Genomic DNA, 25,807 nt, shown 5'->3' with positions numbered 1-25,807 from the left:
TTTCAGGCTAAATTCTGATCTCTCCGATTTATTTACGAAGAAACAACCCAAAGATACAAAACCAACTAAGAAAGAAACTGTTGTATCGCTAAGTCCATTTCTTTCATCCAGACTAAGAAGTATAGAAAAGAGAAAAGAACCAAAAGGAATTAACTACATCATCCCTTCTGTTAAAAAAGATCTGGTACCAAAGGATAATCTGGAAGTTAATAATCGCTGGCATATGAGGCATGAGAAAGTCATTACTTTTATGAATTCAATAGAAAGACGAGATGATACGTATTATGTGGTTTCTTTCTCACCGGATCATCTCCTGGTACCTGCCTCTTCCCAGAATAGTACAATGAGACCCAAGATGTCCTTAGTATTGCCTGCCATGGCCCTTGATGGTGAGTTTATTTTGTGCTGCTATTATTTTTGTCATTGTAATTGACAATAAGTGGTCCTATCTTCATTTTCTCCTTAGTTTAAGCTCAAACTGCAATTGCTAAAAACTTGATTGTGGCACATAATATGCTTTGATTTGGGCAGCCGAGGGGTACATACGTAGTTAAGATCTTACGGGGAGTTAGACTATGAAGAGCTATCGCAAACTGATGAGTGAAGCTGATGAATCTGCGACAAATATATCTTCTATCCAATTTCAATATTCTTGTCTTGATTTTTCCGTGGTAAGGGTGGAGGGAGCCTCAAACACGTACATAAGATTTTTCAATGGAGCTGATATTACGCTTAGGGATAATTCAGCTATGAGCAAAACAAATGGATTTTATGGAGGCTTTGCGAAATTCTGAGAAAATACAAATGCTGAGATACAGGAGGGTTCAACCGCTCAAGACCCCATCCTTAACCAGTGTCGGAAGTAACCTTTGTGGTTCTTTTTTGGAGGGGGGAATTCATCCACCCTTTTGTTTGTGCAGGCATTTTACACCCTCTTCTTTATCCTATTCCATGCTTGTTTCTAGCATTTAACTTTCCTTTTAGGTTCGTTTTCCACTTAATTAGACAGAAAATATCTAAATTATCATAAAATGTTGTTGCCTTTTTCTTTTTTTGATCGCTTTGACTTTTTTTTCTTTTTAGCGTTTCTGGTCTAAAAAATTATCCATATTTTTCTATAGGTATAATGTAGTTTGTCTGTTTTTGGCTCTTTTGGAAAACTTAGAAATATGACGAGCAATAGTGTTAGGGCTGAACTATTATAATTATTAGTTGAATCTGGCCGAGACACCGTGTTAAAAAGATTGGGCGAAGTGACAGCACCTTGACGCGTACATTTATAAACAGAAATAAAACTAATCAGATCATTCGGTAGGCTACTGAGGTAAAAAAGTCTATTTCTCGGAGCCCGTGTTAGATTAGATCAATTGGAAAACGGTAGCTTAAATCGATTTGTAAATTTAATGCGTACTTTTAGCCGCGAGTATAGCTTTTTCAAGGTGCGACTAACAGAGGGATGGACGCCTCTTTTTGCCGTATGAAGGAGCATGGCTCCGTGTACTAATAAGTTTAATGCACGTCCAATATCGTCTGCTGCTGAAAGAAGACTACCTTGGACCAATTCAGCTTCCATTAGGATATTAACTGCAACACTAAGGGCATCAACGCACTCTATTTTATTGTGAAACCCAAATTGGTATGGCGGAATGCTACATTTATCCTTTAACTCATCAAGACAAAACAGCTAAACAGTCTACAGAATGCAGCTGGGATTGTTATAGCCCTAAAAGGCGAACACTGAATGTTAGATTTGCCTTTCTTGGGGACAGGAGTGAGATCACCAATTCAAAAAGACGACGGTAATGTAAAGGTATCGAAAATCATCTGCATGAGGAATCCTAGGTGTGGCATGAGCAAAGGGATTCCATGCATACCATGTAGTGCACTAATATTATCTATACCATACCAAACGAAGCTTCCTGTTTCAGCTTGGAGACTGCCGTTATTATGGCTTGCATTGTAACAACATAGTAAGACTCTGGGTAAATAGATAGAAATTCATCAAGTTTGGATTTATTTTTAGACGAAAACTTCATTTGAAAAATGGATTCTCAACCTAGGGAGATTTCAGAAGCCTTGGGAGTATTCAAGGATGTAAACAATGCGTGTACGGTGACGAACTAGCTCACTTGCGAAGAGTTTTTTGTATAGAGCCGAATATCATTCAAAACACCCGACCTAGGACGATTATTATCTCTCAAGATAGAAGACCAAAACCTGGCACGGGAGCACGCTTCGGAGAGTTTTGTGTGTTTTGATCGATTGGGGACTTAGTCCAATGCAGATTTTCCAAACTGGAACGGCCGCTTCTTCGGCACATCTTAGAACGTGGCAAATCTCACCACAATACAAATCAAAAGCTATAGCTTACTGTAGTACAGAGGTTACTCCCATTAGATGTATGTACGGGATACGTATTTTAGACGTGTGAGTAATTATTATTTTTGGGATTGTGTGTATCCTAGAAATTATTGTGTTTACCTTGAGTACACCGTTTTTTTCTATGTTCATTATTCATTGTGTTAAACTCACCGTTTCTCTTTCTAGAAAGTATGATGCCACCTGCCAATCATGTAGCAATGATGCAAATAGACTGCGAAGTGACAAACACTCGCTTACTTCACGTACAGGAAAGCGTTGTTTCTTCTCTAAATTCGAGTCGGATGGATTCAAGCAGCTCAAAAGTGAAAGCAAAGTCAAGAAAACGGTCCAGTGAAGAAAAAGAATATAAATAAGTCAATATTAGTTTTCACTGAATCGGAGACTTTTCATGTAACTTGAAGGTCAAAGCGACTGTGTTGCTTAAGGTGATACGGTACTTGAATAGTTTAATCTCTCTTGTCCATTAGAAAGTTTTGTCAGTTTGTGTTGCCAACTATTTAGAATCAATTGGGTGATCTCGCCATAACCTACAGGGCATAGGTAAGAGATCCGGATAAATGATAGAAAACTAATAGCCGATACTTACTTTCATGGAAATCTTGGAAAACCCATTTAACTTCTCGTGTTGTAGGCCGGAGATAGAGATATTCGGTTTTAATAAAACTTATTTCATCAGAAAGTGAGAATTTTGTTTTTCGATTAAACAGAGCAAAACTCTCTTTTAAAAATTCAGGAAATGGCAATCCCTAAAACTTCTCTGGCTTACCTGCTTGAACAATACTAAAAATAAGCTCAGAGGATTCATCATCTGAGCAATTTGGTCGCGTTGGGAGTTTCCTGTGATGTAACTTTTTTGATTGGCACATGCTCGCCGACAAAAGCGACGTAGAATTTCACTGTATTTTTACTCAAACCACAAATTCTCAAAAGATCTAGATGATGGCTAATCCCCTGGGATAATTCACTAATGCGTTTCTTTGTCTTTGTGACTTTCAGCCGATTGGAAGCTCACAAAATAATTTTTACGGTACCGTATCATCGCAAGACCAATTCACAGGCATGTTTAGAGAGACATTACTGTCTAGGCATAATTAGTCAGTTATAAGTTGCTTCTTCTTGTATAACCTTTTGTATTAAGTGAACATTGCTAAAATTAATGTCTAACTAAGCACACGTGAAAGGACTTTGAGGCCGAGGCCGAGCGTGAATGGTTGATGTCTTTCTTTTCTTCTACAGTGAAGTAAATGTTTGTTTTCACAACTGTAAAATATTGAGTGTTTTTTATCTTTGTTGTATGAAAACAAGCATGCTGAAATTAATTTCTAGTTGCTACTAAATTTCTATTTTCTAGAAAAATCTAATTAATATTTGAAATGATATTAGTCGGAAATAGATTGGCTTTTACTGTTAGTGTCTGTAAACAAACATGCTAAGGTATGTTGCTTAAGGCCGATTCACAAAGAAATTTTACTAATACTAAGGTTCAGCTAGCCTCAATTTGAGGCAATCAGTTTTCCCTGATTTTTCTGGTTGGCTGAAAATTCTAGGAAAAACTTTGATTGGTTCGAATTAACACTAGCTAAATCTTGGTGTTGGTAGAATCTCATTTTGACTAGGACTTAAAGGTAAGTGAAAAAAGAAAAGAAACTGTTTACGCATCACTTCATACTAGACTCAGATAAATGTTTTCTTTGTCAATTATAAAGTAAGCGCAATTATAAAAGATAACAAGCATGCTAGAATAAATTTTCTTTGAATTAAAAAAGAAATGTTACTTCGTACTGAAATTTCTTATCTTTCTCTCCACGGTTTCAGGCTAAATTTTAAGAACCTGAAATTACAGGCTTGCGAAAATTTACGGATCAGCTATGTTGATTAGGCACTCGTTTTTGTCCATCAAAACTGGCTTTAGTTGGCACAAGTTTAATTCTTAATATAAATTGATCTACACAGGCTCTACATTCATGTAGGGCCTGAAAGGTGGGAGTGGATTACTACTACTGCTACTTCTAACACCTGACGGAACCTCTAAGCTACCTGAGGACGACGCCACTGCGCAAACTCCTCCTCCATCCCAACCTTTCCAAAGCGTCCCTCTTTACACCCAATCGAGAAGGCCCATTTTCTCTTAAATCCTTTCTTAAGACCTCCTCATATCCAATTCAGGGACGACCTACTTTCCATTTGGCAGTAGATGGTTGGTAAAAAAGGACAATTTTGGGGTTAAGTATTTTCACTATAGTCACACTTTGTTCAATCTCAGAGGGAGAAACATCACTCAATGTAGATATCTTACTATATTTTAAAGTGGTATGAATAGTTTTCAATGAAAATTTTAGTGTGTTGGAGAATTTCGACTTTTGTTTTGATGCATCAAACTAAATCCAATTTCCGGTCATATTATCTTAGGCTTTAAAAACTTCTCAGTCGTCAAGTGTTTGTTTGTAAGTTAATTTTATGTTTCCCTTATTTTATCGTATTCAACGGTAATTTTTGCGCTATCACGTTATTTTTTCAAGTTCTTTCTGTATAATTTTTCCTCCAAGAAATTGTAATATGCAAAAATGTTGGAAGAAATCTTCAATGTTATGGTTAGGTTGTAAATTAATTAACGTACAGATTTGTTAGTGTCAGCGGTACTTGTATGATATAGCCCTGACCTAATATTCTTCATCTAAGTAGAACATATTTCTCTGACGCTCAACCCTATTGAAATAGTACCTAGATATGATGTAAAAAATACTTAAGAAATAAATTTCGGCTATATATTTGCACATTAGGGGGAGGGGGGGGTTGGTAAATTGTAGCGAATCTGCATGACTAATGTGTTAGGTATGATTATTCTGCATATTTTAAAGTAAGAATTGTTTTCTAACTTCAAGCTATCCAAATACTTTATCCCCCCCCCCTCCTAATGTGCAAATATATAGCCCAAATTGTATATTTCCCATCTATCATGTCACTGCTCTTTGCCTTGTGTCACGCTAATCTGAAAGAAATTAACAAAAAAAAAAAACGGTTTTATAATGCGTCAAAGGATGAACAGCTTGAGTGGTCGGGGTTATATCATACGAGTACCGTGTCAGCTGCTTCTAACAGATTTTGCTTCCCATATTTGCCTGTGCAATTGATTTGTGTATATTCAAGTCAGACGTTTCTTTGTTTATATTTTCAATGTTGTGAAATGAGTATGCCTGTGCTAAAACTGATCTCGTACCAAAGTTTGTTGTGTCTAGTTATGGGGATTTTTTGGGTATTTTTTGGTAATCAATTGGAGTTTTTATTACTTGGAATTTAGCATTTTTTCTTTTGGTTGGGGGATTTTTGCTTTTGTTATCCGATTACGTTATTTATTGGCTTTACTTCTGCTGTTGTTTTTCTCATTCACGTTTGTTTGTTTCTATTTAACTGAATTGGAAGAATGCACAATGGTTTTTGTATGATTTTGTATGCTTTGTTTTTAACTATTAAATGTAAAAAAAAAACGAACTAGTATTGACACTTGACTATGATCTGATTTATTTTATACATCAATTGAGTGATACTACCAAAATTTTATCACCTTAACCATCAAAGGTTATGAGTGTGAGGAAATTTGTCTATTTTTTGAAGCAGAGGAAAAATATCGACAAGACCAAAAAAATACAGATGGTGTGACAAGACTGACAAAGAAAATATGATAAATAGAGCGTGACAAGAGTGAGGACAAGACTAAAAAAGAACTAGGCATAAGTGAAACTCTGGCATCTTTTAGAAGATAGAGCACAAAATTATAGTCTCAATTGATCAGTGTGATTCATTTTAAATTACCGCCATATTAAAGCATACTGGCATCTTTTTGAAGATAAAAACAATCTTATGTTCCTGACTTGGCTGATAAGACTACAGCAAGTTAGTTTAGCTTGAAATGAATGCACTCTAACATACAAAATTTATTTTTTAATATAATGATAACCTGCTCTGTAACATATTAATCCAAATACCAATCTGCGTATCTAAAGAGGCTTTTCTTAAAATGAGTAAGTTCCAGAATACATGTAGCGATACATTTCAAATTTCCCAATCGAGAAAACTGCCATCTAATGATTTACTTCACACTATGCCAAAAGATGACCGGACAGTAGCGAACCTATCAAATGGCAATGAAATACTGCAAACCAAAAAGATAATGTCTATGGTAAGGTGTTGGCTAGCTGACAAAGTGAAATTAAGGACTTTTTCAAAAAAATAAGGACTTTTTAGGACCACTGTGACTTCAGGGATCATTAGGGACCAATGTAAGACCCCTGTGTAAAACCAATGTAAAACCATTTACAATGGTTTGATTCAGAATAAATTAAATAAAGATCGTGTATCTAAGAACAAATTATAAATCTAATAAGTAAATTATAAATATAATCAAATAGATTCATGAATGGTATAATTTTACAAGGCTCAAAAAGAAACATAACATATATTACTCCTCTGTCGAGTCTTGATCATTCTAGTATTATTTAAGCTGTAGCTTTGAATAAATAAGAATTGATTTTAAAAAATCAAGCTGAAGTTCCTAAATTTATTGGAATCTGAATTTACAGAAAGCTTCCATCTTATATGTTTTAGAAGTTGGCTCTGTTTGGCTCAACTTTGTGGCCAATTTGCCGCTGTTGGTAACCATGGGAATGGCTCCCAACTTAATCCGGTTGCACTCCACTGTGGACTGCTTGCTCCACGCTTACTTATATAAAACTACTGAAGTGTCTGGAATGAGGGAAGGGGTTGAGGAATTTAGGAATAATAAAATGTACATTTGTGGGTTAAAACATCAACCCCCACCTATCTTCCAGTATATGGGTACAACCCGCTCATGTTGCAAAATTATCCAATTTTTCCAAGGAAAATAACTATTCGCGTTAAGGAGTCTTAACATAATAATCTTTTGTAAACAATAACCTGCTCTGTAGCATCTTAATCCAAATACCTCTACTTTCTAGTACATGTGCGATATGGCAAGTTTATGGACTAAACCCTTTAGAATAGCCTTGCGCCGATCTTGTATTTTTTTTTTCTGTAACAAGTGGAAGGGGTGTTTTTTTCAAAACTAATGATCAAGTATGATATACAAAAACATAAAACTCGGTAAATGCTCTTTTTTATGTTTGATATTTCCCTTCACCATCCACTGAAGGCTCAGGTTCAAAGTATCCCACGGATTGAATTCAATAACTCAAGAATGACTAGTAGGGAAGGGTGATTTTAAAGCTATAGATGATATAGATACAATTTGGTAAATAAAGAGGACTGTAAATGTTATTTGATAAACCGAAACTGTGTGAGAAACTGTCTCTGTCCACTAAGCATGGTAAAGCGTTATGTTCCAGGTTCTAGGTCCGAGAGGTTCCAGGTTCGAACCTTGGCTTTAGTATTAATACAAAAGAAGAAAAAAAAACTAAAAAACAGGTAAAAACTACTAAAAAAACTAAAAAAGCTAAAAAACTAAAAAAAAGGTAAAAAACTAAAAAAGAAAAAACTAAAAAAAGGGTAAAAACAGCAAAAAACTAAAAAGAAAAAAAACTAATAAAAAAACTGAAAAAGAAAAAAAAAACTAAAAAAAGGAAAAAAACTGAAAAATAAAGGAAAAAAAGAAAACTAAAAAAAATAAAAAAAAAATAAAAAAGGTAAAAACTACAAAAAAAACTAAAAAGAAAATATAAATGACGACCGGGACACTCAAAGAGAAATTACAGACCGGGACACAAATGACGACTGGGACGTGTGTGTCGACTGACGTCATGTTTGTTTGTCGACTGACGTCATATTTGTTTGTCGACTGACGTCATGTTTGTTTGTCGACTGACGTCATGTTTGTCGACTATAAATGACGACAGGGACACAACTACAACGGGGACGCCGGGGGGCACAGGGGGGATATATAAATGACGATGGGGACACAGGGAATGTTTGATTAGCAATCACCATCAACAAAGCTCAAAGGGCAATCATTAGAATAATGAGGTATAGATCTGAATACGGATTGTTTTTCCCATGGACAATTATATGTTGCATGTTCAAGAGTCGGTAAACCTGACAATCTATTTATATGTACAGACAATGGGACAGCGAAGAATGTTGTTTATTCGCAAGTTTTACGTAGTTAAAACACACACATATATATATAATATATATATATATATATATATATATAATATATATATATATATATATATATATATATATATATATATATATTATATATATATATATATATATATATATATATATATATATATATATATATATATATATATATATAAATATATATATATATATATATATATATACTAGCTGTTGGGGTGGCGCTTCGCGCCACCCCAACACCTAGTTGGTGGGGGCGCTTCGCGCCCCCCCCAAGCCCCCCCGCGCGCGTAAGTCGTTACGCGCCATAATAGTTACGCGCCATTGTAGTTGTGTCCCTATGTCCCACCTGTGAATATAGATATATATATATATATATGGTTTTAACTACGTAAAACTTGCGAATATACAACATTCTTTGCTGTCCCATTGTCTTTGCATATAAATAGATTGTCAGGTTTACCGACTCTTGAACATGCAACATATAATGGTCCATGGAAAACAATCTGTATTCAGATCTATACCTCATGATTCTAATGATTGCCCTTGAGCTTTGTTGATGGTGATTGCTAATCGACCATTCCCTGTCCCGGTGTCCCGGTCGTCATTTACATCCCCCTGTTTCCCCCGGTGTCCCCGTTGTAGTTGTGTCCCTGTGTCCCGGTCGTCATTTATATTCCCTGTGTCCCGGGTCCCGGTCATCATTTGTATCCCGGTGTCCCGGTCTGTATATACATTCGTTTTTTAGTTTTGTTTTTCTCCTTTATTTTTTTCCTTTTTTTTCTTTTTTAGCTTATTTAGATTTTTAGATTTTTTAGTTTTTTTTATTAGTTTTTAGTTTTTATTTCTTTTTAGTTTTTTTGTCCCGGTCGTCATTTATATCCCCCTGTTTCCCCCGGTGTCCCCGCTGTAGTTGTGTCCCTGTGTCCCGGTCGTTATTTATATTCCCTGTGTCCCGGTCGTCATTTGTATCCCGGTGTACCGGTCTGTATATACATTCGTTTTTTAGTTTTGTTTTTCTCCTTTATTTTTTTCCTTTTTTTTTCTTTTTTAGTTTATTTAGATTTTTAGATTTTTTAGTTTTTTTATTAGTTTTTAGTTTTTTTTTCTTTTTAGTTTTTTTGTAGTTTTTACCTTCTTTTTAGTTTTGTTAATTTTTTTTTTTACTTGTGTCCTGGTCGTCATTTATACTCCCTGTGTCCCGGTGCTTTGTTGATTGCTAATCGAACATTCCTTTTGTCCTGGTCGCTTTCTCTTTGAGTGTCGTCATTTATTTTTTTCTTTTTTTAGTTCTTTTAGTTTTTACCTTTTTTAGTTTTTTTTTAGTTTTTAGTTTTTTTAGTTTTTTACCTTTTTTTAGTTTTTTTAGTTTTTTTAGTTTTTTAGCTTTTTTATTTTTTTTATTAGTTTTTAGTTTTTTTGTAGTTTTTGCCTTTTTTTTAGTTTTTTTAGTTTTTTAGCTTTTTTATTAGTTTTTAGTTTTTTTTGTAGTTTTTGCCTTTTTTTAGTTTTTTTAGTTTTTAGCTTTTTTATTTTTTTTATTAGTTTTTAGTTTTTTTTTGTAGTTTTTGCCTTTTTTTAGTTTTTTCAGTTTTGACGTCACCTGATCCAGTTTTTTCAGGTGACGTCACCTGATCCACGATCCACAGATCCACAGACAACTTATTTTTATATATATAGATAGTTTTTTTTTTTTTTACTTATGTCCTGGTCGTCATTTATACTCCCTGTGTCCCGGTGCTTTGTTGATTGCTAATCGAACATTCCTTTTGTCCTGGTCGCTTTCTCTTTGAGTGTCGTCATTTATTAGTTTTTTCCTTTTTTTTTAGTTTTTTATTGGTTTTTACCTTTTTTTTAGCTTATTTTTCAGTTTTTTCCTTTTTTTTAGTTTTTTTTTATTTTTTATTTTTTTTAGTTTTTTACCTTTTTTTAGTTTTTTTAGTTTTTTTTAGTTTTTTAGCTTTTTTACTTTTTTATTAGTTTTTAGTTTTTTTTGTAGTTTTTGCCTTTTTTTAGTTTTTTCAGTTTTTTTTTTAGTTTTTTATTGGTTTTTACCTTTATAGTTTTTTTTAGTTTTTTAGCTTTTTTATTTTTTTTATTAGTTTTTAGTTTTTTTTTGTAGTTTTTGCCTTTTTTTAGTTTTTTCAGTTTTGACGTCACCTAATCCAGTTTTTTCAGGTGACGTCACCTGACACATCCATCCATCCATCCACAGACAGACAACTTATTTTTATATATATAGATATATATATATATATTCACAGGTGGGACACAGGGACACATCTACAATGGCGCGTAACGACTTGCGCGCGCGGGGGGGCTTGGGGGGCGCGAAGCGCCCCCACCAACTAGGTGTTGGGGTGGCGCGAAGCGCCACCCCAACAGCTAGTAAGTATATATAAGTTGTTTGTCTGTGTGTCTGTCGAGTGACGTCATGTTTGTGTGTCGACTTACGTCATGTTTGTCGACTGACGAAATTACAGACCGGGACATCGGGACACAAATGACGACCGGGACATCTATATATATAAAAATAAGTTGTCTGTGTGTCGAGTGACGTCATGTTTGTGTGTCGACTGACGTCATGTTTGTCGACTGACGAAATTACAGACCGGGACATTGGGACACAAATGACGACCGGGACATAGGGAACATAAATGACGACAGGGACACTGAAAGAGAAAGCGACCGGGACACAAGGAATGTTCGATTAGCAATCACCATCAAAAAAGCACCGGGACACAAATGACGACCGGGACACAGGGAATATAAATGACGACCAGGACACTCAAAGAGAAATTACAGACCGGGACACCGGAACACAAATGACGACCGGGACACTGGGACACAGGGAATATAAATGACGACTGCGACACTCAAAGAGAAATTACAGACTGGGACACCGGGACACAAATGACGACCGGGACACAGGAAAACAACAACAACGTGGACACCAGGGGGCACTGGGGGATATATAAATGACGACGGGGACACAGGGAATGTCCGATTAGCAATCACCATCAACAAAGCTCAAGAGCAATCATTAGAATAATGAGGTATAGATCTGAATACAGATTGTTTTTCCCATGGACAGTTATATGTTGCATGTTCAAGAGTCGGTAAACCTGACAATCTATTTATATGCACAGACAATGGGACAGCCAAGAATGCTGTATATTCGCAAGTTTTACGTAGTTAAAAATATATATATATCTATCTATATTCACAGGTGGGACACAACTACAATGGCGCGTAACTAATATGGCTCGTAACGACTTACGCGCGCGGGGGGGCTTGGGGGGCGCTCAAAGAGAAAGCGACCGGGACACAAGGAATGTTCGATTAGCAATCACCATCAACAAAGCACCGGAACACAAATGACGACCGGGACACAGGGAATATAAAGGACGACCGCAACACTCAAAGAGAAATTACAGACTGGTACACCGGGACACAAATGACGACCGGGACACAGGGAAACAACTACAACGGGGACGCCGGGGGGCACAGGGGGATATATAAATGACGACGGGGACACAGGGAATGTTTGATTAGCAATCACCATCAACAAAGCTCAAGGGCAATCATTAGAATAATGAGGTATAGATCTGAATATAGATTGTTTTTCCCATGGACAATTATATGTTGCATGTTCAAGAGTCGGTAAACCTGACAATCTATTTATATGCACAGACAATGGGATAGCCAAGAATGCTGTATATTCGCAAGTTTTACGCAGTTAAAAATATATATATATATATATCTATCTATATTCACAGGTGGGACACAGGGACACAACTACAATGGCGCGTAACTAATATGGCGCGTAACGACTTACGCGCGCGGGGGGGCTTGGGGGGAGCGCGAAGCGCCCCCATCAACTAGGTGTTGGGATACTAGCTGCTGGGCTAGCTGCTAGGCTAGCCCAGCAGCTAGTATATTTGATATATATATATATATATATATATATATATATATATATATATATATATATATATATATATATATATATATATATATATATATTTGACTTTCGAATTTCATCAGTTTTTCCTAACTGAAATTTAAAAAAAATGTCTTAAAATCGCATTACATATACTTATAACAAAAAAATCACTTGTAATATTTTAAAGTTGTAAAGAAGATGATATAAATATATCAGTCGTTATTTTTCAATTAGAAAAATAATATTTGTAGTGGTGTTTTTATTACTTAGTTTTTTTTTAGCTTTGAAACTGAAATTCTTTCAACTTTTTTTATGTCTTAAAATCACATTAAATATACTTATAGCAAAAAATCACATGTGATATTTTAAAAATACAAAATCAAAATGATATAAATATGTCAAACGTATTTTTTTTTTCAATTGAAAAAAATAATGTTTGTAGTAAAATTTTTCTTCTTTTTTTGGAGAGGGGACTTGTTTTGGAGCCTAGGATTATTTTGAGACTTGGAAATTTTTATTGGACTTAGTTATTTTGGAGACTTAGAAGTATTTGAGACTTAGAACATTATTTTTGAACTTAGAGTTTTTTGGGTGGGGAAACGATTTTTTATGAGATTTTTTGAACTTAGAAATTTGAGCTTGAATTTCAGAAACTTTAACATAAATGAACAGTGAAATTTTTTTTTTAATTCTAGGCCAATGATTCATCAAAATACATAGGAACAAAGAGTCTGGCATTATCAATGGATTTAAATTTGAAGATATTTTCGCTCCTGAGGATATGAAGTCCCCTGACCATATAGATGAGACAATGTTGGATGATCTACTGGCCATGGTCAACAGTATTTGAAATCCTCACGATATCCATTCTTTCATCTTGATGACCATGGACGAGTCGTGTACAATATTGACCCGCTCATCTATTGAAAACGTAAGAAACAATTGAATTTATCTTTTCATTCCCCCTCTTGCATTTGTGGGTATGGGTGTGTTTGTAAACAATTGAATTTATCTTTTCACACCCCCTCTTGCATTTGTGGGTATGGGTGGGTTTGTAAGGGGAGATTTGTTGAGGGTAGTGGGGAGGAGGAATGTCAGTCCGCGACCCTGATCGTTCGAACAACCCAATTATATCAGGCGGAGGAACTATCTTGAAAAAAGGGTGGTTTCACATTCAACAGAACGGACGATAATTTACATTACCAACCCATTACCAATGGATAGAATATATTGCGTACCGTGAAATTGACTCATTTGTTGTTTCAAGAAGTGTTGTCATAGCTTCGCCCATACGATTATCCCCTCCCAATGTCTCAATAACCTCTACCAATTGCATGGTTTTACACGAGCCTCTTTGAGTATGGGCATAACAGACTGCAATGGGCTCATGTTTTCTTTTTTATCATGAGTTAAATTGGAGGGACCGTACATATCTATCAGTTTGGTTTCGTAGTTTAAAACCACCTTGTTACTCTGTAGGAGTGAATTCTGAAAATTCTCAAATAGCAAGATGGCCCTCTCGCCGCTTATCATTTCCGCAGATTTGTAACCATGACACTCGCAGAGCCTCATATGATGTTTGTTTTAGTTTAGTATGAAATCTACAAAGATAAGTTCGAAAATAGTAGTTTGCCCTTCCAATGTTTTTACCATCACATAAAACCCAAAAAACATATGGTATTAGAAAAAAAATGTCTAATTGAATAAGTTTCCTGGCAGAGTTGTAAAGAAGCCATGCCCAATGTTTCGCTGACGCAATGGACGGAGCCCTCACTGAATATATTACCTCCTTTTTATTACTGTGATTACCCTCCTCAAGTTATGTATCATACTGTAAAACAGTAACCTACTCAAAAATATTTATCCCTTTAATTGTTACTGGACATTGGCCATTTAAACAATTAGAATCTAGTTTAGGGAATTTTAGGCCCCCATTAACTGCCTAACCATCCGAATATGTCCTACTAGCATCATTTGTCAGGCGTTTGTGATCTGTGAAGCGATCTGTGAATCAGGACTGAAGCAATTAGTCCAAGCAAAACCATCCTCTGATACACTTTTGGGTTCGAAGGTACTTGATTGAGCCGAATCCCCTATTGACATATTTGGGAGTGTAACACCAGTCTATAAGTATCTTATGTATCTAAGTATCTTAATGTATATAAGCATCTTAATGCAGTCAAAAAGGTTGCTGCCCTTTGCCTTGATGGTGGCGATGATTTCTGATCGGTTAACATAGAGAACGAATGAGAAGTTATTTCCTTTCTTGGAGTGGTTTTTACAAACCTTGAAAAGAATATTTTAATTGCATGCGTGTGTTTGTGTGTGTGTGTATGTACGTGTTTTATACGGAATTTCAAATGCGACATGGAAAACAAATGAGAAGTTCTTTTGGAATGACACGGTTTTATTCAGCTAAAACTCGAATACTATAATAATATCTATTTTCATGTCATTTAATATACATGCATAATAATTTTCAATAGTACTCACACACACCCATACCCACAAATGCAAGAGGGGGAGTGAAAAGATAAATTCAATTGTTTGTTACGTTTTCAATAGATGAGCGGGTCAATGTTGTACACGACTCGTCCATGGTCATCAAGATGGAAGTATTGTTCACACCAAGTGCTGAGAAGCTAGCGGCAGATTTTTTAAAGAATGAGTCAAGCTACAACCAATATGAATCAAAATAATTCAAGTAAATCAAGTGTTCTTAGTCGCTATGCATACGCCATTCTATTGTGGCCTAAGAGACGTGATGAAGTTGCTAAAGCTCTTGAATCCATCCTGGAACAATATTGTTATAAGAAGAGTCAAACAGATCGGGTTAGGGAATTTTTTAATCCGCATTGAAAAATACTCTTTCTTTTATCTATGATTTGGGTAAAATCATGTTGATTTATAATCAACATCCTCATCAATCCCTGTCAAACACTACTATTCTGTTAGTTCATTGAAGAAATGGTAATATATTTGACACTTTTCTTGAATAATATCCAATGAAGGGGAAAGGGAAATGAAAAAGAAGAATTTCGATGTTGGTGATACAGTTCGAATCAATTGATATCTTAATGTATTGTACGAGGGGAACTACTTATGGTCACTGAACTTTTTAAAGTGTCCAGAATCTTAGACACTAAGCCCATAACGTATCGTCTACGTGATATGAAAGATAACGAGATTCATGGCAGTTTTTATAATGATGAATTACAAATTATTAAAACACTGAAATGTATCACATTGAAAAGATATTGAAGAGTCGTATTTAGAGGGGCAAGAGACAGTTGGCTGTTTGTTGGCTAGGACACAACTCTGATTTTGATTCTTGGGTGTCTGCTGAAGGCGTTTACAATACCGACGATTCTTATGTGCGTTTATGTCTACCTCTCGACGATGACGTTTACTTCTAGGATGGTTTGAATGAAACAAGCGATTTTTGGACAAAAATCTGCCCCACCATCAAATTCAAAGAAGGAAAGTATGAAGTTTCTCTTGCCAATTGTATCATCAAAAATATATATGACGTTCTAAGAAAGCTGACGCTGTATGAGATAAGACCCTTTGACTTCCCCGATGAAGGCTAGATGACAAATTTTGACTCTAATGATTACCCCTTTGCCACCATACCGTACAAGGAATACAACAAAATGCCTGAGCATTGTCTAGTTGTCAATAAAAAGTTGCGAGTCGAAAAAAGGGTAGTTTCACATTCAACGATTCAACAGAACAGACGATAATTTACATTAACAATCCAATTGAGAACGGAAGAATTTTCATCAATGAGGATTTATGCGAGGCCCTTGGGTTTAAAAGTCGCTTTATTCAACTCAAAAATTTCAGTGGCAAGGATCATGTCATCTGTACAGATTATGCACCTAGTTTTTCTTCGGACCGTTATACATTTATTTGCACTTCATTTGTGGAGCCGTCTGGTAATTGAAATGCCCCCTCCTATGTATTCTTGAACGGAAAAGCACTCACGAGCAAGTTCATCACTACAATATAAAGCTATATTTAAGTCTAGGAAAAGAAATCCTTTTTCAATCTAACAATTTTTTCTTGGTTTCTTCTTCTTCTTTGACAAGAGTGATGTCTTTCGTTTCTAACCTGAGTAGAGACTGATGAGAGATGAGGTGTTTCTCAATCTTTTTATACCTTTTCCACTCTGTCATGGTTTCAATCGCTCGCCAAGGTATCATGCACTGGACCTGGGATTTTGTGAGATAATTTCTTTAAAATCTTTACCAGCCCCCTCATGGGTCTAAATGACGTGTAATTATAGCCAAACCTTTTGTTATTGCTAAAAGGTCACCTAACTAGCTTCTTTATATTAACTGGCACAGTTCCAAATACGAAGCGTTTAAAGGAAAGTACTGAAGATGCTTTACATTGTAGTGATGAACTTGCTCGTGGACGCTTTTCCGTTCGAGAATACATAGGAGGGGGCATTTCAATTACCAGACGGCTCCACAAATGAAATGCAAATAAATATATAAATGTCCGAAGAAAACCTAGGTGCATAATCTGGACAGATGACATGATCCTTGCCACTGAAATTTTAGAATTGAATAAAGCGACTTTTAAAACCAAGGGCCTCACTTAAATCCTCATTGATGAAAATCGCTTGTTTTATTCAAATCATCCTAGAAGTAAACGTCATCGTAGAGAGGTAGACATAAACGTCACATAAGAATCGTCGGTATTGTAAACGCCTTCAGCAGATACCCAAGAATCAAAATCAGAGTTGTGTCCTAGCCAACAAACAGCCAACTGTCTCTTGCCCCTCTAAATACGACTCTTCAATATCTTTTCAATGTGACACATTTCAGTGTTTTAATTATTTGTAATTCATCATTATAAAAACTGCCATGAATCTCGTTATCTTTCATATCACGTAGACGATACGTTATGGGCTTAGTGTCTAAGATTCTGGACACTTTAAAAAGTTCAGTGACCATAAGTAGTTCCCCTCGTACAATACATTAAGATATCAATTGATTCGAACTGTATCACCAACATCGAAATTCTTCTTTTTCATTTCCCTTTCCCCTTCATTGGATATTATTCAAGAAAAGTGTCAAATATATTACCATTTCTTCAATGAACTAACAGAAAAGTAGTGTTTGACAGGGATTGATGAGGATGTTGATTATAAATCAACATGATTTTACCCAAATCATAGATAAAAGAAAGAGTATTTTTCAATGCGGATTAAAAAATTCACTAACCCGATCTGTTTGACTCTTCTTATAACAATACTGTTCCAGGATGGATTCAAGAGTTTTAGCAAATTCATCACGTCTTTTAGGCTGCAATAGAATGGCATATGCGTAGCGACTAAGAACACTTGATTTACTTGAATTATTTTGATTCGTATTGGTTGTAGCTTGACTCATTTTGTAAATACTCTGCCGCTAGCCTCTCAGCACTTGGTGTGAACAATACATGTTTTTTCTTTATTTACAATAAAGACACCACATAATCACATTAACAATAATACTTAGAAAGGGGTCCCCCGGAAGGGTTCGGCGTTCACTGGCGGTGGTCGACCTAAGGCTGGATCCCCCTCCCCTCTCCTGGGCCGGCAATGGGCACGGTGCCAAGTAAATAATTAAAAACTTTAATCAATTTTAAATTTACAAAAACACTGATATTCAATTCTACCTTGCTAAAGAACATAAAAACACACTGTTGAGATGGGGGAAAACGGACCCCTCCCACCTTAGGAATACAAAATGGATCCTTCCTCCCAACCACCATGTATTGAACTTTTTTCGAGATGAAGACGATGTCTATATTCTAGACATATGCCTCAGTCCAAAGTTAGATAATGTCCACAGGGTAGCACCCTCCCACCGTCTGCACAGACATAGAAGAATCGCCGGGAACTTCGCTCTTAGAATGAAATTAATTTCCACACAGTTTCTGTAAACACTCATGTCAAACTTCTGTTTCACATAGTGTCTACGCACCCCCATGCAGACTTTTGATTAACTCATTGTGTGTTTGTACACAAGTACACCTTCGAACTTACAAGGACACCATTGTAAATCAAGCGGCTCCCCGTCTCCGATTTCAATAAGAATTATTTATTTAGGGCCTGGTGCTTCACTAGCTCCAAGTAAATGGACTCACCTCAACTGGTAAAGTCCATTCAAGAGCTAATGTGCGTGCCTTTTCAAAATATACTAATAAATTTCCGATTTGAACTTTTAGCAACCCCGTAATATACTTAAATTTATCCCTCCCTCAGCAATTGGGGCCTACACATCCAGTAAAAGAATGATAACATGAGTTTTCTTTAGATGTCTGCAGTTGCGCTACCAGCAATAATATATTCATTTAAAAAACTTCTTTTTTCCTATATAAGAAGACCATATTGGAGTCTATGATGGTAAATGATGTAAAGTTTTGATCGGCAACGATTCAAGCACATTCTTTTAGGTCGCAAACCTATCACAACGACTTCTATTGATCACATTCTGAGACATCTTATCAAAGGCGGAATTCAAAGGAGTTTAAAGATTTCTTTTTCAACCTTCGTTTTCGCTTCTGAACGTTTACTGACAAAAGTGTCAATAAATGTTTTCCAATATGACTTTTGATCAAACTGGAGGGCTCTATGTATCTTTGTGACCTTGAAACCGTTGACTAGCATCCATCTCAAAGGAACGTGATGTACAGCATATTCTGTTTCGAATGAATGTCGGCAATAAGTTTTTTTGAAGGTGTCCAATGCACTCTCCAATCCTCTACCTAAGAAGTATTATATGGACTCAAAGAGTCCTTATTCACGAGTCTGTTTATGTACAGAAAAAATCTTCGTCGATTCATGAAATTCCAATGGTATTTCACCGTCAATTCCAAAAAACCATCATTGTGGTCCATTCTCCTCAACGGTGACAGTGTTGGAGAAATTTACAGCACAAGGACTGTCAAGTCATTGGTAATTACCAAGCGGCAAAGAGTAATCAGACACTACCGACAAATAATGGTGTTTATATCAAGAAAAATTGCATCCGACTTCACACTGGTGTCTTGTCCACTCGGGTAAGATGTTAAGATCCAATATCCATGCAAAACATAGCCTCCCCTCATTGATCTATCTACAAATAGATGCTGATCAACGTTGGTGATCTAGCCTATTTTCTCTTTACTGATTTTAAGAACTAAATCCATCACCAGATAAGGATTTGAAAAATAATAGCCCAAATCCAACCCAAATTCCTCATAGATTTTATCCATTCCTTTGCACACAATATCCAGCAACGTCAATAAATCACTTACGATTTTCTGTACTTGAATTAATTGACTTAGGGATATGGGGATAGAACTATGGGACTCTAAAAACGGATTTTCTTCAAGCATGTATTGCCATTATTTATTTTTTTTCCATTTGAATTCTAAGAGCAGCTTCTCAGATGATTTAAGTACAAAATAATATGGAAAAAAACCTATACACATGTGCCATCTACAGCTTCACCTCTATGCAAACGTGCAAACACCGGTAATATGAATTTCAAATCGTAGCTTTAATTGTGCACACAAACAGCCAGAATATATTGTTGCATAACGTTTAAATATCATGATTGATCGGCCCGTCCAAGATAGTTCCTCCCCCTGATATAATTGGGTTGTTCGAATGATCATGGTCGCGGACTGACATTCCTCCTCCCCACTACCCTCAACAAACCTCCCCTTACAAACCCAACAAATTTCTTTATTTTTAATAGCCAAATCATCCTCCGGTCATAGGGTCATTGGATAGGATATATTCTGTAGCCATGAAATTGACTTATTTGTTGTTTCAATAAGTGTTGTCATAGCTGCGCCCATACAATTATTCCCTCCCAATGTCTCAATAACCTCTACCAATTACATGGTTTTACACGAGCCTCTTTGAGTATGGGCATAACAGACTGAAATGGGCTCATGTTTTCTTTTTTATCACGAGTTAAATTGGAGGGACCATACATATCTATCAGTTTGGTTTCGTAGTTTAAATCCACGGTTCTAGGTGCTCTGCTTATTCGTGGAGGTGTGTTTATATTCCTTAGTGATACTATTCATTAGTCCCATTTTTATCTTACTTTTAATTTCATTGTCTATTACCAAACCATTTTTACATAGATAACAGTTTTTACATGTAGACAAGATATGGCCTATGACATTGGTGGAGTACAATTGTTTTTACTTTACTTTTATCTGAATGCCAATACCAGAAAAATGTCGATAGGATTTGTCATCAGGTAAAGTTTTACTAGAACCAAAAGCAAAAAGTTGTCCCTCGTAATCAACTATTAGTCTTACGTATGCATTCTCTATGAGTGCTATCATCTGTGGAAATGTTACTCTCGCATATCCACAATCATAAGAATTGAATTTTTTTGGTTCTCAACTGAAATATAGTGTCTCATTGTCATGACAATGCAAGCATAAGTTTCCAATAATGTCACCACTAGTACTTGTTGCGTCGTTCAAATATTTGTCTTTGTCAGCGTTTAATCCTACGGTAACTCTATCATGTACACTTTCTTGAAATATCTCATTTTTTTAATAAGATGCAAGTGCTTATCCTTCCAGTTCACAATTAATATAAACAAATAAATCACAATAATTAATAAATAATATTTTCCATTGTTTTACCCTTACTGAAGGTTGAAAACAGTTGCGCAATAGCACTTTCTACGGAAGGCGTATAGCAGCCACGTAATTGGATAATTGTGTGAGGGGCTACATACTTTATAGCAGCCACAGAATTTCTGGGCTGCAAGAAATTCTGAATGCAAGGGACTTTTCACTCTCTGTGAATAGGGTTTAGCAGCCACAGAAGTGATACCTAGACGCGAGGGGCTGCTCGCCCTGTGAAAGGTGTATAGCACCCCTAGAAGTATGGCCTAGATGCAAGGGGCTACTTAAACCCATTTCATTGACAAGATCGTTTGAATTTCCATATGTAAGCAACAGACCAGCGTCTTAGAAAGTACACAGTGGGGACCGCCGTTAAACCTTCTTCGTGATATTAAACCCCTAAGGAAGAAAAGATTAGTGACTATGGGCGTGTTTGAAGTCGATAAGGCATTACTATTGACGTTTTGCCCTATATTTGACTCCTTCTCATCATATTTGTCGATCGATGGCGCTAATCGATAATTGCTTATCTAATTTTGGCTCGTTATAAGTTTTGACGTTAGTTATTACTTTCGTTCTAGGTAAAGCAAATTCGGCTTATGTATGCACGACTGAAGCTAGTTAGTGCCAAAATATTACCAAGATATTACCTTTTTATGTTTTGAAACACCAATCGAGAAATAAAATCCCAAGTCTGCTGACAGTTAAATAAATAAGTGGTTGTACATTAAATTTGATAAATCTTCTATGAAAAGAATGTGAGCAAAGTCTTGGACAAATTTAACTAACTGACCCCTAACGATAGCGGAGTGGATAAAAGCGTTCCCGCTGAATCGTAGGCATTCAGGTTCAATCCCTCCTATCGTAAGGACATAGTGAGGTTGTTCTTTGTCGTTCTTAAATAAAAATGTCTACTGTTCGAGTCAATTTCATATCTGTTTCTTTGATTTTTTTTTTTTCCTTTACCATTTGGGTAAACAATTCAACTTCTTAACTCATTTCGTACCTTAACCATAGCAGTGTTATTTTTGTACATAGCACCAATCACTTTAAGGTATTTGTTTGGCATATCATACAAAGATAAGATCTTGGCTAAATATCTTGAGCTAAAGCTATCAACAGAGTCAAAAAAGTTAGATATTGGATAACGATCGGATCAATCGATTAGTATCCTAGAATTTTTTATTCATACATCTGAGATGCACAAAAAAAATTTATAAGACTCCCTCCTTCGCCGCAATTCAAAGTAACAATACCATCATCGATAACGATAATCATCCTTTTATTTTAAGTCTGGTGTAGATGAACCTAAGTACATTCTAAGATCTGAGATATTTGACTTCACAAGTTTTGCGCGAATAGTTTCTTTATTTAGTCGATTCGCAGCTGCGTACCGGTGACATCCACCAAATGAGTAATAATAATCCCCACCTTCTCTTCCTTTGATCCAAAGCACTTCTATTGGGGGCACATTCTTCTCTGTTCTGTCCTCCTAAAAGGGATAAATCGAAGTTATTATCCATTTAATCACCACATTGATGAATATTTTCTTCTTAGTTTTTTCTTTATTCGTTTTTTCTCCTTAGAATCTTTTCTTCTTAGTTTTCTTAATGTTTTCTTCTTAGAATATTTTTTTTCTTAGTTTTTTTTTTCTTTACAAAAATAATCATAATCTGATTAACAGCTTGAAAGATTTTCAATTAAAAAAAAAAAAATAAATAAAAAAAAAAAAAAACAATTGGTAGCAATATCTTCGAGCCAAAAACATAAGGGCCATATTCAGTCAAGGACAAAGAGGAAGCCAATTTAAATGTTATAACAATGTCCTTATTTTCCACGGTGGTTTTGGCCCCCTTCCATCTCACTAGCCTCTGTAGTAAATGTGCGCCTTAAGTCTCAGAGACTTTTTGCGAAAACAAGCAATGAAACACGAGTCTCAGAGGTGATTTATTCTCTGGGAGTATCTGCAGATAAGTATTTGCTATGTAAAATCAAGAAGGGGTGGACTAGAGCAAAGGGGGAGAAGGCGTGGAGTGGAGCGAGGGGACTGATAGATAGAGCAGAGCGAAGTAACAAAGGGAGAGAGGCCTCAAAATATAAATCCTTTTTGTAATTGTTTTGTTTGTGTCATTTTTGCATAGCTTGTCGTTGTTTTCGCTGGCTCAAAGAGTTTAACTTGTCTCCTTCCCTTGTTAAAAAAAAAAAACAAGTCTTTCTGATGGAAATAAAGAGCGAAGTTGAAACATACAAGGAACTAAAATTATTCTTTCACAGTGAATGTAACATATTTCTCCAAAACTAACTCGTGGTATTTCTCTACATTTGTGAAATTCTCAAAAAGCGGTGCTTTACTGAAGACTTAAAAACCACCCAAAAAGCAGATTACTCTCTTGGCTATTATAAAGTACTTAACTAAGCTGCAGAAAATAAAGGACCAATTTATAAGGCTGGTTATAGCCTTCAACTGGCCACAATATCCAACTGGCTATCAATGAATATTTGGCCCTATATCCAAGGGCCATCCTCGGCAGAGCCCTATATTTCCTATTGTTTTACCTCTTGTTTGTTTTTATAATGGAAAAGTACCGTCTGTCTTCTTTGTTATTTACAATATCTACAACTTTCAGTTTACGATTGAAATTCTCTAAAAACCTCAAGCAAGCTAAATTTATGAATCTAAAAATTGGGGTGCAAATTATTCGGTTACTATGGTTCATGGTTTGCTCTTTACTAGGTTAAAACTACAGCCTCAACTATGGTCTCTGAAAATAAATTTTGGCTTTATGCCTCTACCTATTTGAAATGTCTCGTCAGAAATAGCTGTGGGGCTTTGAAGACTCTTTTGGTGCTCTTTTATCAATTAGGAGTTTTTGTCTATGTATCTTATTTACATAGACAAAAGTATCTTAAGTTTTGTATCTTAAGTTTATGTGTCTTAAGTTTTTGTCTATGTATCTTTGTGTATGTATCTAATGTATCTTATTAAAGTGGAAGAGATGGCTCCTTGATACTCTTCCGTATGAAGGTGAGGAACCCCTCAAAGTAAAAAATAACTATTTGAAATTGATGCTGCATCTCCCGTCGTTTCATATTCTTTGCTCTTTTTTCTGATTTAATGACTTGATAATTAACCCCCCCCCCCCTCTAGCTTCTGAAATAAGTTTTTCCGCATGTGCCAGTGGATATCTGATAAAAAAAAATTGTGAGAATTTATTGTGTTCATAAAAGCCCTCAGATAGGCCTTTATATGTTTGGAGTATTTGCTTTCTACAAAGAGGAGGTGTCTACCATTATTGGGTAATGAAACTTCGGAGACATTTGGGACGAGTGGACATGCCCGATAAATTCGAACTGTTTACAACATTTCAGTATACCTTCAACGCTTCCATGAGACTCCATACTTTACTTTCATCAAGCTCAGGAGGAAAGGGTCGAATAAGAACATTCACTGGTATATCAACTGCTTCATGTTCTTCTGAACTGTGGACACTGTAAGAAATGTGATTCTGTGACATTCTGGGAATCAGAACCCTAAAAAAGGTTGTAAAATAATAAAATTAAAACGAAGCCTGTGAGTTTAATTTAAAGTTCCCTTATTTATTTGATGTAATAAAATAAAAGCAGGCTGCTTTTCATAACAAATTAAAGAAGTTAGAAATTTATCAGGTAGAACTTTTTAATCTGTTGATTTTTAATCCACGTCAAGTAGTTACAGGCATCAAGCCATGGCTGACTGTAGAAAAAGTCAAGACAGATAGTCGAGGTGAGAGGCAAATCTGGTATAAACCCTTTTAGGATTGTATAAGAATGATGTCATTGCAATTGTTAAGAGATTTTTTCTAAATTTTTACTAAAGGTAAATTTTTACTATTGTCTTATATTGGACAATAACCATTTAATTAAAAACGAATAATTGGTAATTAGTTATCAATAGGTATTTAGTTGTCAACTATGGCTTTAATAAACAGCCATAAGCCTTCAATGCATTGACTTTTATCCAGAGCCACTTCATATGAATGGGGGGAGGGCATAAGAACTTCAGATGAGGTTTATTTGATTGAAAGTCGAAAGTTTTAGTGATAAGAGTCAAGCAGGTCGTAGGGCAGTTTCAAAATTTGCAACATTTTGTTCAAAATTGAAATAGCAAGTCAGAACCTTCATATTATGAAGAAAAACCGAAAGAAGTTTTACGCATATTTTTCTTTATTATCCAACAAAAAATCCATGTCAATGAATACCAAAACAGAAAATCATTAAAAAAAAAAACTCTTCTCCAAGAAAAGAAGTTTTTCAAAGAAAAGTAAAAAGCTATATTAAACCTAGGCCGAGCAGAAATAAAGTCATATAATAAGTGAAACTTAAATAAACGAGAATTAAAATGAATAATCAATTCAAATTTAAGACAAACAGAAAATTATCACAAAAAGGAGTAGGATTCACCCTTTAAAACCTTACCTGAAGCCCTGAAAATGTTTCCCGCTTTACTGAAAACACACCATAAGGTGACACTTTCTTTTTCTAACATTAATACACCAATGTTGCAGATTCCCAGGAACGATTTTCACTAGATATTGAACTATGAGTCAACAGTCATTAGTTCTTTTCAGAAATCTTAGTTCGTACGGCGATCTTTTTTCGTTTTGTTCAAAATACTTCGCTTCAAGTATCACTTGATTATCCATTGCAATTTTATTTCGTTTTGGGTCATTGATAATAATTTCTGCTCTG

At 35.6% G+C, this 25,807-nt stretch overlaps 2 protein-coding genes across 4 annotated transcripts in view; one reads left to right on the top strand and one right to left on the bottom strand.

Moving 5' to 3' along the window:
- The window catches only part of LOC136036395 (cyclic AMP-dependent transcription factor ATF-6 alpha-like), an 80,382-nt gene that overhangs the window by 44,692 nt on the left and 9,883 nt on the right, over nt 1-25,807 (top strand). The window contains exons 9-10 of one of the 2 annotated variants that reach the window (XM_065718583.1): nt 7-389; nt 2,548-4,240. The exons of the other annotated variant lie outside the window; for it this stretch is intronic. Of the exons in view, the coding sequence (XP_065574655.1) occupies nt 7-389; nt 2,548-2,735 (571 nt within the window). The 3' untranslated portion in view covers nt 2,736-4,240. Of the gene's footprint in view, nt 1-6; nt 390-2,547; nt 4,241-25,807 lie in introns of those variants that run through there. 2 annotated transcript variants of the gene reach the window in all.
- The window catches only part of LOC136036396 (sulfiredoxin-1-like), a 51,440-nt gene continuing 47,876 nt past the window's right edge, over nt 22,244-25,807 (bottom strand). The window contains exons 2-3 of one of the 2 annotated variants that reach the window (XM_065718588.1): nt 24,454-24,568; nt 22,244-22,571 (exon numbers count right to left, since the gene is read on the bottom strand). In XM_065718588.1, coding sequence (XP_065574660.1) covers nt 22,362-22,571; nt 24,454-24,568 — 325 coding nt within the window. In that variant the 3' untranslated portion in view covers nt 22,244-22,361. Of the gene's footprint in view, nt 22,572-24,453; nt 24,611-25,807 lie in introns of both variants that reach the window. The other variant, XM_065718585.1, reaches the window with a different exon arrangement.

This window comes from Artemia franciscana, chromosome 15 (genome assembly GCF_032884065.1).
Source record: "Artemia franciscana chromosome 15, ASM3288406v1, whole genome shotgun sequence".
In the NCBI taxonomy this organism is placed as follows: domain Eukaryota; kingdom Metazoa; phylum Arthropoda; class Branchiopoda; order Anostraca; family Artemiidae; genus Artemia; species Artemia franciscana.
This window is presented reverse-complemented; position numbering and strand designations above follow the sequence as displayed.